This window comes from Gigantopelta aegis, chromosome 4 (assembly GCF_016097555.1).
Source record: "Gigantopelta aegis isolate Gae_Host chromosome 4, Gae_host_genome, whole genome shotgun sequence".
In the NCBI taxonomy this organism is placed as follows: domain Eukaryota; kingdom Metazoa; phylum Mollusca; class Gastropoda; order Neomphalida; family Peltospiridae; genus Gigantopelta; species Gigantopelta aegis.
This window is the reverse complement of record NC_054702.1, coordinates 20041020-20054214: the sequence shown is the minus strand read 5'-3', so window position 1 is coordinate 20054214 and position 13195 is coordinate 20041020. Positions and strand designations below refer to the sequence as shown.

Below are 13195 nucleotides of genomic sequence, written 5' to 3'. Positions count from 1 at the left end.
CTCAATGGGTAGGTAGGTGTAAACCACTTGCACCAACCAGTGATCCATAACTGGTTCAACAAAGGCCATGGTTTGTCCTATCCTGCCTGTGGGAAGCGCAAATAAAAGATCCCTTGCTGCTAATCGGAAAGATTAGCCCATGAAGTGGTTTCCTCTCAAACTCTGTGTGGTCCTGAACCATATGTCTGACGCCATATAACCGTAAATAAAATGTGTTAAGTGTGTCGTTAAATAAAACATTTCTTTCATTGTCATTAAAAAAGGTACATTATAGTGACTTTCAGTGGGTAAAAGTAAAACTGAAGGATAAATAATTCATGTATATTTATTTCGCTGTTTTCAAATTATTTTTAAAAATCTTTTTAGATTGTCTAAAAGGTTTAATAACAGGTTTAAAGCCAAAATGTTGCACGCATCAAAAACACAAAAATAAAATAAGTCTTGAATTTGGTGGGGGGTTTTCTGAATCCAAAATAGGTCATACTTTTCATATTATGTAAAGAAAAAATATTTACATGTTTTTTTTTTCAGGAATGATTTCAGAATTCTGAAGAACTGTTTGAAATCTTTTGAAAACTTTGTGCCTGAGCTTAACAAGATGTCTGTATTATTTAATCATCCACACAAAAACTCCCCCTGTTGTCTGAATGAGACGCTTCTCTACCTATCAGGGGAGATAAGCAAGCACATTGAAAACTTCTCCTCTTGGAGTGATGAATTATCAGAAGACCGTGATACACCTTTGGATCTTGTTGGCGAAAGGGTAACAGAATTTTCTAGCAGCATTGACGATGTTATTGCTGCCATGTTACTGGGAGTTCAGAATCTAGTGATGCATCATGCGAAGGATTCATGTTCAGTTTTAGAAGCTGAGAAGTCGAAAGATGGTAATATACATACATAGAGGATATTTCATGTTTTTTGTCAAATATGATTTATATGTCATCTCGTGCAAATTTCACGAGATGAGATATAAATCATATTTGACCAAAAAAAACATGAAATTTTTATTTTATTTTATAACATTTGGTAATTTACCTTTATTTTTAAAATGCCAGCAGCAAAATAGTTCCGGCTTTCTTACAGTGAAGATAACACTTTCTACAGTGACGATAACACATTTTAGAGTGAAATTTTCACTCTAAAAAGTGTTATCACTGATATTTTAAGATATTTCACTAAATGTTATATAATAATATTAGATATTTATGATGTAGTCATTATTCTATTCATGACATATAATAATTTAGCTGTGGATTACACATTTTATTATGGTGTTTATTAAATAAGAATTCCTTTTATTTAACCAGCTTGTTTTGCATAAACTAGTTTTCACACAGTAGCTTGGATTTAAAATGCTGGAAAAATTGCCTTATTTGAGTTTGGTATATAATTTTCAGCTGTTTAAGATCATGTTTTCATTTTGGTTACCAATGGGGTGGGACATAGCCCAATAGTCAAGAACTCACTTGATGTGCGATCCATCTAGATCCATCCATTGGTGGACCCATAGGGATATTGCTCATTTCAGTCAGAGCTCCACAGCTAGTATAACAAAGGCAGTGGTATGTTGGTAGGATAGTGTATATACAAGATCCCCTGTCTGTGGCCAATCGAACTATTTCTCATTCCAGCCAGTGCACCACGATTGGTATATCAAAGACCTTGGTATGTGCTATCCTGTCTGTGGGATGGTGCATATAAAAGATCCCTTGCTACTAATGGAAAAATGTAGTGGGTTTCCTCTCTAAGACTGTATGTACAAACTACCAAATGTTTGACATCCAATACCTGATGATTAATAAATCAATATGCTCTAGTGGTGTCACTAAATAAAACAAACTTTTAACTTTTTTGACCATTTTTTTTAGTTACCAATGAAGATGCTGACATGAAGAAAGGTCATCTGTCTGTGTTTTTAATCGATGGCTTGAACACCGACGTACAAAACCTACAGCTTAGTAAAGTGACAAAGATAATGGAATCCTTGTTAACAAGTCTGTCCACTATGAGAGATTCACAGTCAGACACAGCCGGTCTTCAAGAAAGTAGCATCTGTATCAAGTTGTTACTACGGTGCTATCCCATGTTGCATCAGTACATGAAGGTTGTAGAGTTCTTTGCTGGTCAGATGATTGGTGTCTACAGAGTGTCAGGGAAACTGTTGTCTGTACTACTAGGCTTGTTTACAGAACTGGCTTCAAAGGTATAGTTTAAAATTGTTAGGAGTTTAAGTTAATATTGCGGTTTTTCTTTTTGAAATGATTAATTTGGTCAGAATCAATTGAAGGTGAAAACAAAATAATTACCTATTGTTTATATTAGCGATAAAAAACCCATTCCACTTTTTGAAGTTGAGTAAGCAAGACATTGAATTTTTTGGCACAAAATTGATTATGTTGTGTATCTCAAGTAAAAAATATTCATTGTGATACATATTTTGGCCCAATATGCTTCATAGTCAATTTTGTGTTGTAGCAGTGGTCAGCAATGCATATCTGATACCAGCAATACTTTAAAAAAAAAACAAAAAAAAAACAAACAGCAACAATAATTACAACCATTTAATTATTATGTCTATGAACACTTTTTGAAGTTGAGTAAGCAAGACATTGAATTTTTTGGCACAAAATTGATTATGTTGTGTATCTCAAGTAAAAAATATTCATTGTGATACATATTTTGGCCCAATATGCTTCATAGTCAATTTTGTGTTGTAGCAGTGGTCAGCAATGCATATCTGATACCAGCAATACTTTAAAAAAAAAAAAAAAAAAAACCAAACAGCAACAATAATTACAACCATTTAATTATTATGTCTATGAACACTTTTTGAAGTTGAGTAAGCAAGACATTGAATTTTTTGGCACAAAATTGATTATGTTGTGTATCTCAAGTAAAAAATATTCATTGTGATACATATTTTGGCCCAATATGCTTCATAGTCAATTTTGTGTTGTAGCAGTGGTCAGCAATGCATATCTGATGCCAGCAATACTTTAAAAAAACCACAAAAAAATACCAAACAGCAACAATAATTACAACCATTTAATTATTATGTCTATGAACACAATGCTAGAAATATAAGACCAATGTTATGAGGATTCTTTCACTGTTTTGCTTATTTCCAGGCTGTGTATTCTCCTAGAGGTCAAGTTAAGTAGTCATAAAAAGAGAAAATGATTTCAAGTTTTCTCCGATTTCAGGGCTTCTGTTTGCCTGCTGAGTTCAGTGATGAGATGAGTGAGGGTGGAGCCACAGACTTTGTCGATATAGAAGGAGGCGGTATGGGAGAAGGGGAGGGTGTCACTGATGTCAGCGACCAGATTGAGACAGAGGATCAGGTAAGGGTTTTTTCTTTTTACAGACACTTCCAGCGGGATAGATTTCGTAGTGGACATTTTGAACCTGGAACTTGGCAAGACTTGTCCCATAAAAATTTCCACCACCTCGGGTGTACTTTTTCTATCCCACATGACTGTATATGAAAGATTGTTATAGGGTGTACTTTTTATTTTACCCTACATGACTGCATAAGGTGGATTCTTTTTCTCCCATCAATTCGGTAAAATAAATTATTTTAAATGAACAGAGATGACTAAAAAATAAACCTTTTTATCAGACCATTTTGTCACAAATAAAGTACACTATATTTGCTGGGTTAGTTTCATGTGTCAAATAACATTTAACATTACAAATTAACAAGATAACTTTTATAAGGTAGGCTTTAATCACAAAATATCAATCTGAAACTGTTATCTGATGACCTCAGACGTAGCAATAGAGTTAGTTCCCCTTGTTAAGCATAATCACATGATAGCTTATTGAAGATAAAATATCTTTTATAGCTGTCTTTCATGAGATAGCTCTATCTCGTACACTTAAGGATGAGAGAAAAGCCTGTCTTTTCCTAGGAGACAATGGAGACTCTTTTAATGTGGGTTTTTACCTGTTATTCAATCTTAACCACTGAACTGATGTTAATAAGTAAATGATGTTTAACTTATTAAACTGCATCATTCTGTAATTGTATTTCTGATTCAGCTGGATGACGCTCACAAGGAGGGGGAGGAGAAGAAGGAAGAACAGGATAACTCCGACTCACATGTTCCTCCCGAGGACAAAGCCATAGAGATGTCGGAAGACTTTGATGGGAAAGTGGATGATCTCGAAACAGCAGGTAACGGCTGTCAAGAATTGATTACATGGTGGGAAGGCAAAAATACTCAAGTCTGGACTTCATTATTTTGCTGTAAAACAAAATAATATGTTGCTTTCTTAGGTCTTATGAATGTTAATTTAGCTATCTAGACTTGGTTACATGCCTTTAAACTTGTTACAGAGGGTGATGACTGATGATAATTTAATAGCTATCTAAACTTGGTTCCGTGCTTTTAAATGTATGATGTCTGTATGATATTAATTTAACAGCTATTTATAATGGGTTATTTATCTTTAAACTTGTGTGACAGAGGGTGATGCCTGGAATATTCATTTAGTTGCTATCTAAACTTTGTTCCGTGTCTTTAAACTTGGATACATGTTACAGCGGGTGACGACTTGAATATTAATTTAGCTGTTATCTTAACTGGGTTATGTGTTTTTAAACTTGGTTACATGTTACAGAGGGTGATGAGGACTCTGACGATGATGATAACAAGGAGGAAGATGAGTTGGACAAACAGATGGGAGATGTTGACCAGAAAGACATGGACAAACTGGATGAACAACTCTGGGGCAGCGATGAAGAAGACACTCTGGAAAATGAGGTCCATTCGTTCATCATACCCAGGGGCAGAGCATGTTCTGGTCCTTGGGGGTGTTCTAATATGAATATAGCAGACTCGTTTGTCTACATTTTTCCTGAATAGCCCAATATTGCACAGTAAAATTGTTTTATCTGAAACTCCACCATCACCAGCCCACTCCCACCTTCCTGTACCTATAATACCTTAGTTTCACAACTGCAAATAGCTCTCTATTTTTGATAGCTCTTGATCATTTCTGCATGATCTCACAAAAGGAAGTAACTGAAGAATTGAATTTTTGGAGACATTCAGGAAAAAATTACACTACTTTGCTCCTCTTTTTAAGCAGTTACATTTATAACAAATTAGGAGAAAGTTATCAACAAAAGATTAAACATATTTGAGCCAAAAAAGAAGAATATCAAAAGATAGCCTGTTATTATTTTATTTTGTCATCCGAAATAGAATTACTAGTATATTAATAATTTTAAATTCTAGTCTGCAGAAATGTTTATTGATTTGTTTTTTTTTCCAGGAATCTAAGGACGAGTCTGGTCCTGGTGCTGGCCAGCAGACAGAGAGTGAGCTGGTTGCCAAGGACGACAACAAGGACAAGTCTGAAGCAGAGGATCAGCAGACGTCTGAGAAAGATGAGAAAAACAAAGATGAGGAAGAGGACCACGAGAATCAGACACCGCATGAGTTAGACGAGGTTAACGAGGTGGGTAGTAATTAGTGGTCCTGTTTTAACGAGACTGTTACAAGGTGGCTTAGTGGTAGAGCGCTTATTTGGGGTGTGATGGGTCATAGCATTGATGAAATTTATTTGTATTTGTTTCTATCTCTCTCTGTCTTAAATTTTTCCTCTTCCTTTCTCTCTCTCTCTCTCTCTCTCTCTCTCTCTCTCTCTCTCTCTCTCTCTCTCTCTCTCTCTCCCTCTCCCTCTCCCTCTCCCTCTCCATCCCTCCCTCCCTGTCTCTCCATTTCCTTCCCAAGTGTCAAAATAAGTTTAACATATGATGAAATGTTGTTGACAAAAATCCATTCCTTTCTAAAATGTCGCAAAAAGACTGTCCATGAACAGTAAGGAATATGTTTTGTAATTTTAAATAATAAATAAATAAATAAAACTGTATTAAGACTGAATGGAAATAAGATTATTGCCATGTATAAGTACTTCATAAATGAAAACTGGAAAAAGATGTTTTTGTAATTTAGAGGGAAAAAAAGGTAAATTGGAGAAAGATTTTTTTAATGTAAAAATATTTACATAATACAGTGATGGTGGTCCTTTTATAGGCAATATTCATAATATGATACTCATGAGCAAATAAAGGTTATTCTGAAGTGTAGCTTCTGAAATAAATGTTAAATAAAATGGTCATGATTATATATTTCCTATGTAGGATGAGTATGATGAAAACCATGTGGATCCCTACCATGGGAAGCAGGAACCGGAAAAAGAACCAGAAAGCCTGGATCTGCCGGATGACCTGAACCTTGATGATGATGAGAAGGCTGAGGGGCAAGAGGGGGAAATGGAGACAGAGGAACAGGAAGCTCAAGCAGACGCAGGTTTGTAAAATGTTTTTATTTTTAACAGTGATCAAAAGCCTTCAGTATCTGGAGTTATACTCTGATATAGACACCACTGATAAAAATCCTTCATTGTCTGGACTTCATACTGATTTTAAAGGAACTGGGTCCATATTTTCAAAAAAAATCCTAGCCTATGCAATAGTAAAACAGTTGTAAGCTAGGACGTCACAAGCTACAATGGTGTTATGATTTCGTAGTGCTAAGATAGCTTTGAAAATCTCTAGCCTAGTCTCAGTTTTTAGACATTGTAACATGGTTCCATCTAATATAGCTTCTTTTAATTATTGTTTTCCTTATAGCATGCAGCAAATTGTTATAAATATTATATTTTAAAATTACACTTGTTACAGTTATTTTTTAATGGCTGTGTGAACTTGTACAGTTTAGTTGGTCTTTTGTAATAATAATATTGTCGAATTACTCGTGTTTATTTTGTCGGTCAGTACATACTGATACAAAACTGCTCGATATAATTCTGGGTTTTTTTTCTTTAGAAACAAAAGAAGACTCTGAAATTCCTAAGGACATGGGTGAAGAAAAGGATGAAAATAAGGATGAAGGGATGAATGAGGATGAGAAACCAGAAGATGGCGATGGTGATGATGATAAGGTGGGTCCTTTGTAAAAAAAAAAAAAAAAAAAAAAAAAAAAAAAAATGGTGGGTCCTTTGCTGCCAATCGAAAAGAGTAGCCCATGAAGTGGCGACAGCAGGTTTCCTCTCTCAATATCTGTGTGGTCCTTAACCATATGTCCAACGCCATATAACCATAAATAAAATATGTTAAGTGCGTCGTTAAATAAATCATTTCCTTTCCTTTCCTTTCTAATACTGAATTAGAAGTATAAGATAATGAGATGGAATCCCAGAATACAGAGATTATATCATTTTACAATTCCGGAAGAATCTTAAACAAAACCCTTCCAATTCAGTGCCTGCTGATTATTAAACAACATTTAATTATTTGATTTATCCTTTAGACTACTGGATTAATTTTTGACAAAAACCATGTTGAGTGGGTTTATAATTTTTACTCATATATATTCACTTAAATGTTTTATAAATACATAAAATAAAGTTCATATTTGAATCCGTAAGTATTATTTTTGTGGATTTTTATAATTTTTATGATATTTTAGATCAGTTAATGTTGATTAAAATTAGGCAAAAAAACTTTTAAAAATACAGTATGTCGCCTGCAGTAGTCAGAGGGTTAAACCACCAGTAGTATTTCTGTCTTTTGTTTTGGCTGTAGTGTCTTTGTTTTTCTTTTCTTTTTTTCTTTTCTTTTCTTTTTTTTTCTTTTTTTTTCAAATTCAATTTTTTTTTTTTCCTTTTCAAAATTTATTTTGTTAGTCATGTCATGACCTTTCCTTTTTTCTGTGTTTAGTTAGTTCATATAAGTTGTGTTGTGTGCTGTCATTGATAATATTTTAAATGCTGTTTTCCTTGCAGGATGATGACAAAGAAGGTGGTAAGGAAGAAGTGATAGACAGACTGAAGGAGGAAGATGAAGAACCGTCCAATCAGCAGGAAGAAGACAAACAAGACTCGGGAGAGAACGATCCAGGTTTCTCCCCTCAGGTGTGTAGCTGTCACATTCTGGCAGTTAATATACTTCACTGATTATATTCAGGTTCCTTCACACCAAATCAGTTCCCATCCATTTTAATGTTAACATTTTCTCCCCTTAAAAAACTAATAGATGCAGTATATTAACACATCTAAGCAGAACATGCATAAAATGCCTGGCAGCTTATTAAATAACATACTTGCAATAAAATGGGATGACAAATGGCATTTAAAGATTTTTAAATGTTTTACTAGCAAACCTCATGTTTGTAGAAAATCATAGTATTGGGTTTTTTTTTTTTTTTTTATTATTGTACCCTAATCGTTGCAGTCTCTAGTATATATAATATAATAGTTTTACACTAAACTAAAGTGTGTTAATTTATTTAACTCTTCTGATTTAGTGTTATAATTACACTATGTGAAACATCTAATAACTTCTCAGTTTTCAGTAGTTCGCAGTTTTAAAATAAATCTTTATTGTTCATTAATCTAAAGTGCTATAAATTTAGTTTCATAAGTGCATATTTCACAGTATATTAGTCATGAGGTAAATAAAAAAACACCTTAGTAAAAATACAAATAAATTATTTAGCTTTTATTCTCTTGCTCTTTTTTATATTTATTAAAATTATAGCCCACCAATTTTTACTTAGGGCTACCAGATTTTATAACCTGGTAGACTGGTGAGCTACAACTGAAAACAGTTCAGGGCCCATGCTTATAAAACTTAAAGTCTAGACTTTATTAAAGTCTAGACTTTAACATAATGCTATTTGAATGGCGTTGCCATGATGTTAAAGTCTGGACTTTATTAAAGTCTAGACTTTAACATAATGCTATTTGAATGGCGTTGCCATGATGTTAAAGTCTGGACTTTATTAAAGGTTAGACTTTAAGGTTTATAAGCACGGGGCCAGGTCAAGGCTTGACTTTCTGTTTATTTTTCCCTGCTACAGGATGAAATGGAGCAAGAAGAGCCGGATCAAGATCCCAACATGACGGAAGATCCGGCACTAGGAGCCGAGGATCATGGGAAGACTCACCACGACACGGAGAACGTGGAGATCAGCGAGTTGGCTCAAGACAGCACAGCAACTGGAGAGACCGAGCAGAAAGAGGTACAGTAGAGTGGGATTTTTTCTCTCGTTTTGTTTTTTTCTCTCGTTTTTGTTTTTTTAATATCCCATTGCCCTTTTTCTTTCTATCTTTTTTTTCAACTTCTTTTGCTTTCCACCTCCACATCCCAGTCCTTGTCTCTTAACACACTCAGTATATATAGCCGCTTACTTGTCATGTTTACAGCATATATCATTGAGTTCTGTGTTTTAAATTAGTTTTAAGCTGGTATTAATAATTGTTTTGTTTTTAATAGACTGATGGAACAGGTGTGTCAGCTGCAGATACTGTGGATGGACATGAAGGCCAGACTTCATTACAAATTGCTGATAACGCTGCAACATCACAAGAAAATAGAACGGTATGCAATCGTCACTTGATGCGATATCTGCTGGCTTCTGAAAATTGCAAGAACAATTGTTTTGTTTACACCAGCACATTTTATTGGCAGTTGTGATATCAAAACCAGCTTCATGTTACAGTAATTTATACAGTAATTTATCCTGCAACTAGTCGCTCAGCCAGTGCACCACGACTGGTACATCAAAGGCGGTGGTATGTGCTATCCTGTTTATGGGATGGTGCATATAAAAGATCCCTTGCTGCCAATCGAAAAGAGTAGCCCATGAAGTGGCGACAGTGGGTTTCCTCAGTCAATATCTGGGTGGTCCGTAACCATATGTCTAATGCCATATAACCGTAAATAAAATGTTTTTAGTGCATCGTTAAATAAACCATTTTCTTCATTATCCTGCAACCACTGTTTGTATAAGCAGATTAAGATGTCTGGTTAAAGGTAAGTCATATCCTGATACTATCAAAATGTAACTTGGGGCGAGACGTAGCCCAGTGGTAAAGCGCTCTCTTGATGTGCGGTCTAGGATCGATCACCGTCGGTGGGCCCATTAGGCTATTTCTCATTCCAGCCAGTGCACCACAACTGGCATATCAAAGTCTGTAGTATGTGCTACCCTGTCTGTGAGATGGTGAATATAAAAGATCCCTTGCTGCTAATCGAAAAGAGTAGCCCATGAAATAGTGACAGCGGGTTTCCTCTCTCAATATCTGTGTGGTCCTTAACCATAAGTCTGACGCCATATAACTGTAAATAAAATGTGTTGAGTGCATCGTTAAATAAAACATTTCTTTCTTCTTTTTTTTTCAAAATGTGACCATTCACTTGACTTAGGTAATCATTCAGTGTTGCTGAAATAACAGGAATAATAGTTTTTCCCCACAGTTTTTGATGGATTACAGAATAAAGATATTAACCAGTTAATAACGTAGGATATCAGCTTTATCCACTTCAGGCTGAATAGGCTGAATTTTCTTGCCTTCAGAGTATAAAGCCAATATCCTACATCATTAGTTTAACTTAAAGCTTGTTTTTGTTTTAACGACACATTGATTAACTATCAGCTACATTTTTCCATTAGTAACTAGGGATGATTTTTATGCATAAACATGATAGCACATACCACGGTCTTTGATATATCTGTTGTGGTGCACTGGCTGAAACAAATAGCCCAATGTGCCCACCATCGTGGATCAGTTTTACCACTGGGCTACGTCCTGCCCTTAATTGAACTAGTTATTCTGTCTATGTTTTTACTTTAGTATAGGTTATCAACATTTTTTTTTGGTAGGGTGTCACTTGCTGAACGTGGTAAGCTACTTACAACAACGAGCCTCCTACTTTACAACCTAGTGATCACCTAAGAATATCCAAGTCCAATATATTTTAGCATGCTCATATACCACTAAGGTTTCGAGCATCACTGTCCCAGGTCCTGTTTCTGGATAGCTAGAGGCCTGACCTGGGACAGAAAAACAATTACAGGGACAATTTTTATTTTTACGGCCAAAAGATTTTAGGGGACTTTACAAAATTTGTGTGCGCATTCCAAAATAAAAAATTATAATCAAAATTTTACATAATAATTTTGTCGCATTTTTTATCGGGCTATCTAAAATAAATTATATTTATAATTAATATAATTAGCCCTTATAGGAAGGGAGACCTAAGAATATTGGTATTTTGTTTTATTAACAGCAGCACAAGAGACGGCCAGGGAGATCAGATGATGATAGAAGTTTGGGATCTACGGAGCAAAAATACAAGAAATTGAAAACCATTGATCGGTCATCACAGATGGACGATGTAAGTTACAGAGACTTACTATGATTATTCATGTCATTTTATTAATTATTTATTCATATTGTTATTTAATTGGGGGGTTTGGGGGTGGGTATTTTATTTAACTGTTGTTTATAGTAGTTTTAAGTCTTTTGAATAGTTTTATGCAGTTGTTGTTCCATTGGCAGAGTTTCTGCCAGAGGGTAAAATGGGTATGGTGCCATACCAAAATATTTGTGCATTTTTTTTTTAAGTTAATTTTTTGACAAAATTAATTACTCTTATTTACTTTCTATATGATTTTCTTAACCCTAACCCTAAACTTAACCCATTTTCTTTCTGTGGGAGGCCCCCCATACCCCATGTTGACTGTGGTTGCATTCACTTCTGCCATACTCAAAAATATCTTTCTTGCAGAAACACTGATTGGTTATGTCAAATTATAATGATGTATATTTCATTTATTAAAGATGTTCTCAATACTAAATATGTTACGAAAAGTGATTCCCCTGTGCACATAAGAAAATACTGTGTATAATTTTAAAATTTATTCAATGATTGAGGTTTAGTTTTAAATAATGTTTTTAAATTGCTTTGTTGTAACAAGATTTGGAATTTCATTTTATGGAGAATTTTTTTTTTAAGTAAACATTATACATTACTGAGATTAAGTTTTAGATTTGTTGGGGGGGTTTTGGTTTTAAAAAAAAAAGAAAAAAAGTTTTAGATTATTTTCAAAATTACTTGGTGTGTTTTTAATAAAACAAAAACCTATGTATTTTTCAAGCTGGAGCGGTGTTGCACATTATTATTTTATTTTATTTTATTTTTGTAATTGTTTATATTATTATTATGATGGGTTGGGATTTTTGGGGGTTTTTTTTTACAAAACAAAATCTGTGTTATTTGTAAAAAAAAAATCAGTCAGCTTGACATAAAGGTTTTGTCATGATTATAGGACAACCCTGATGAAAGTGACAAACCGAACACTGATCTGTATGAGCATGTGAAGGACTCGACCTCGCACCATGATGCCCAGACTCTGGATGTAGCAACAGACGAGCAGCAGGCGCAGCAGCCAGTGCCTAACAAAAACATGGAGGAAGAGGGTGAGCCTGTGGATGAGGAGGACGATGTCTTGATGGATGAACAAGATGACAATGATGAGGTCAGCCGTTTTGGTTTAGATATTGTCAATCTAATTAAAATTAGCTCCACTATTACATGTGGATCTAATAGCAGCCCATTGGAGCTCATGTCCAGTTGACCTTTCTTTCGACCGTGATGGTATAGCCGTAAAATCTGTTTATACTAGTATACAATCCAGAGTTTATTACTGCACTTTTCAATGTTGAAATAGACCAACAAGTTCGCCTATTGTATAAATAGTCTTGCCCGATATTTTTAGAATTTGTATGCTCCCGAATAACACTATAAAAGGCGAAGTGTAATTGGTCAATATTTAAATTGTTATTTATAGATGAAATGTCACCTGGACACCTGGACATGGTAGTCCACGCAATGTTGTTAGATTTACTGGTAGACCAGTAGAGCTAATTTTAATCAGATTGTAGATATTGTCTGAGGCCATGTCCAAAGTCATCATTTTCAGAATGTCTTTTGGGTGTTTTTTTGTTTAAAACACTCTTTAAAGCTAAAAGAGCACAAATTTATTTATATTTATTCAAATTATACTGCTTTGGATCCATCCTGCTCCATCTGTGTTCTCCCCTCCAAAAAAAACAAAACAAACACTCAAAACAATCAACATTAAAAAAAAATGGACTACCCTCATTTTGCAAAGAGTTGATATAACCAATTCTGATTGTCAGCTGTCGGTTATCTTTTAATGTGTTCAATTGTTGATATTTTCTTAAACCATCTTATTTAAATACTTAAATCAGATTTGTTAATGTTATTGAAAAAGACATTTGGTTTAATTTAAGGTTTTTGATATGTTCTTGTTCTCAAACAAATTTATTACATCTGGTTATTTTGTTTTTGTTAATTTTATCACTAGAT

The 13195-nt window shown here is 34.4% G+C and overlaps 1 protein-coding gene across 1 annotated transcript in view; it reads left to right on the top strand.

The window, feature by feature from the left end:
- The window catches only part of LOC121369657 (midasin-like), a 171032-nt gene that overhangs the window by 146973 nt on the left and 10864 nt on the right, over window positions 1–13195 (top strand). The window contains exons 78-90 of the mRNA XM_041494702.1: window positions 532–887; window positions 1872–2206; window positions 3207–3344; window positions 4045–4180; window positions 4627–4769; window positions 5284–5469; window positions 6155–6323; window positions 6842–6957; window positions 7801–7929; window positions 8877–9038; window positions 9293–9397; window positions 11090–11197; window positions 12132–12341. Of these exons, the coding sequence (XP_041350636.1) occupies window positions 532–887; window positions 1872–2206; window positions 3207–3344; window positions 4045–4180; window positions 4627–4769; window positions 5284–5469; window positions 6155–6323; window positions 6842–6957; window positions 7801–7929; window positions 8877–9038; window positions 9293–9397; window positions 11090–11197; window positions 12132–12341 (2293 nt within the window). The remainder of the gene's footprint in view (window positions 1–531; window positions 888–1871; window positions 2207–3206; window positions 3345–4044; window positions 4181–4626; window positions 4770–5283; window positions 5470–6154; window positions 6324–6841; window positions 6958–7800; window positions 7930–8876; window positions 9039–9292; window positions 9398–11089; window positions 11198–12131; window positions 12342–13195) is intronic.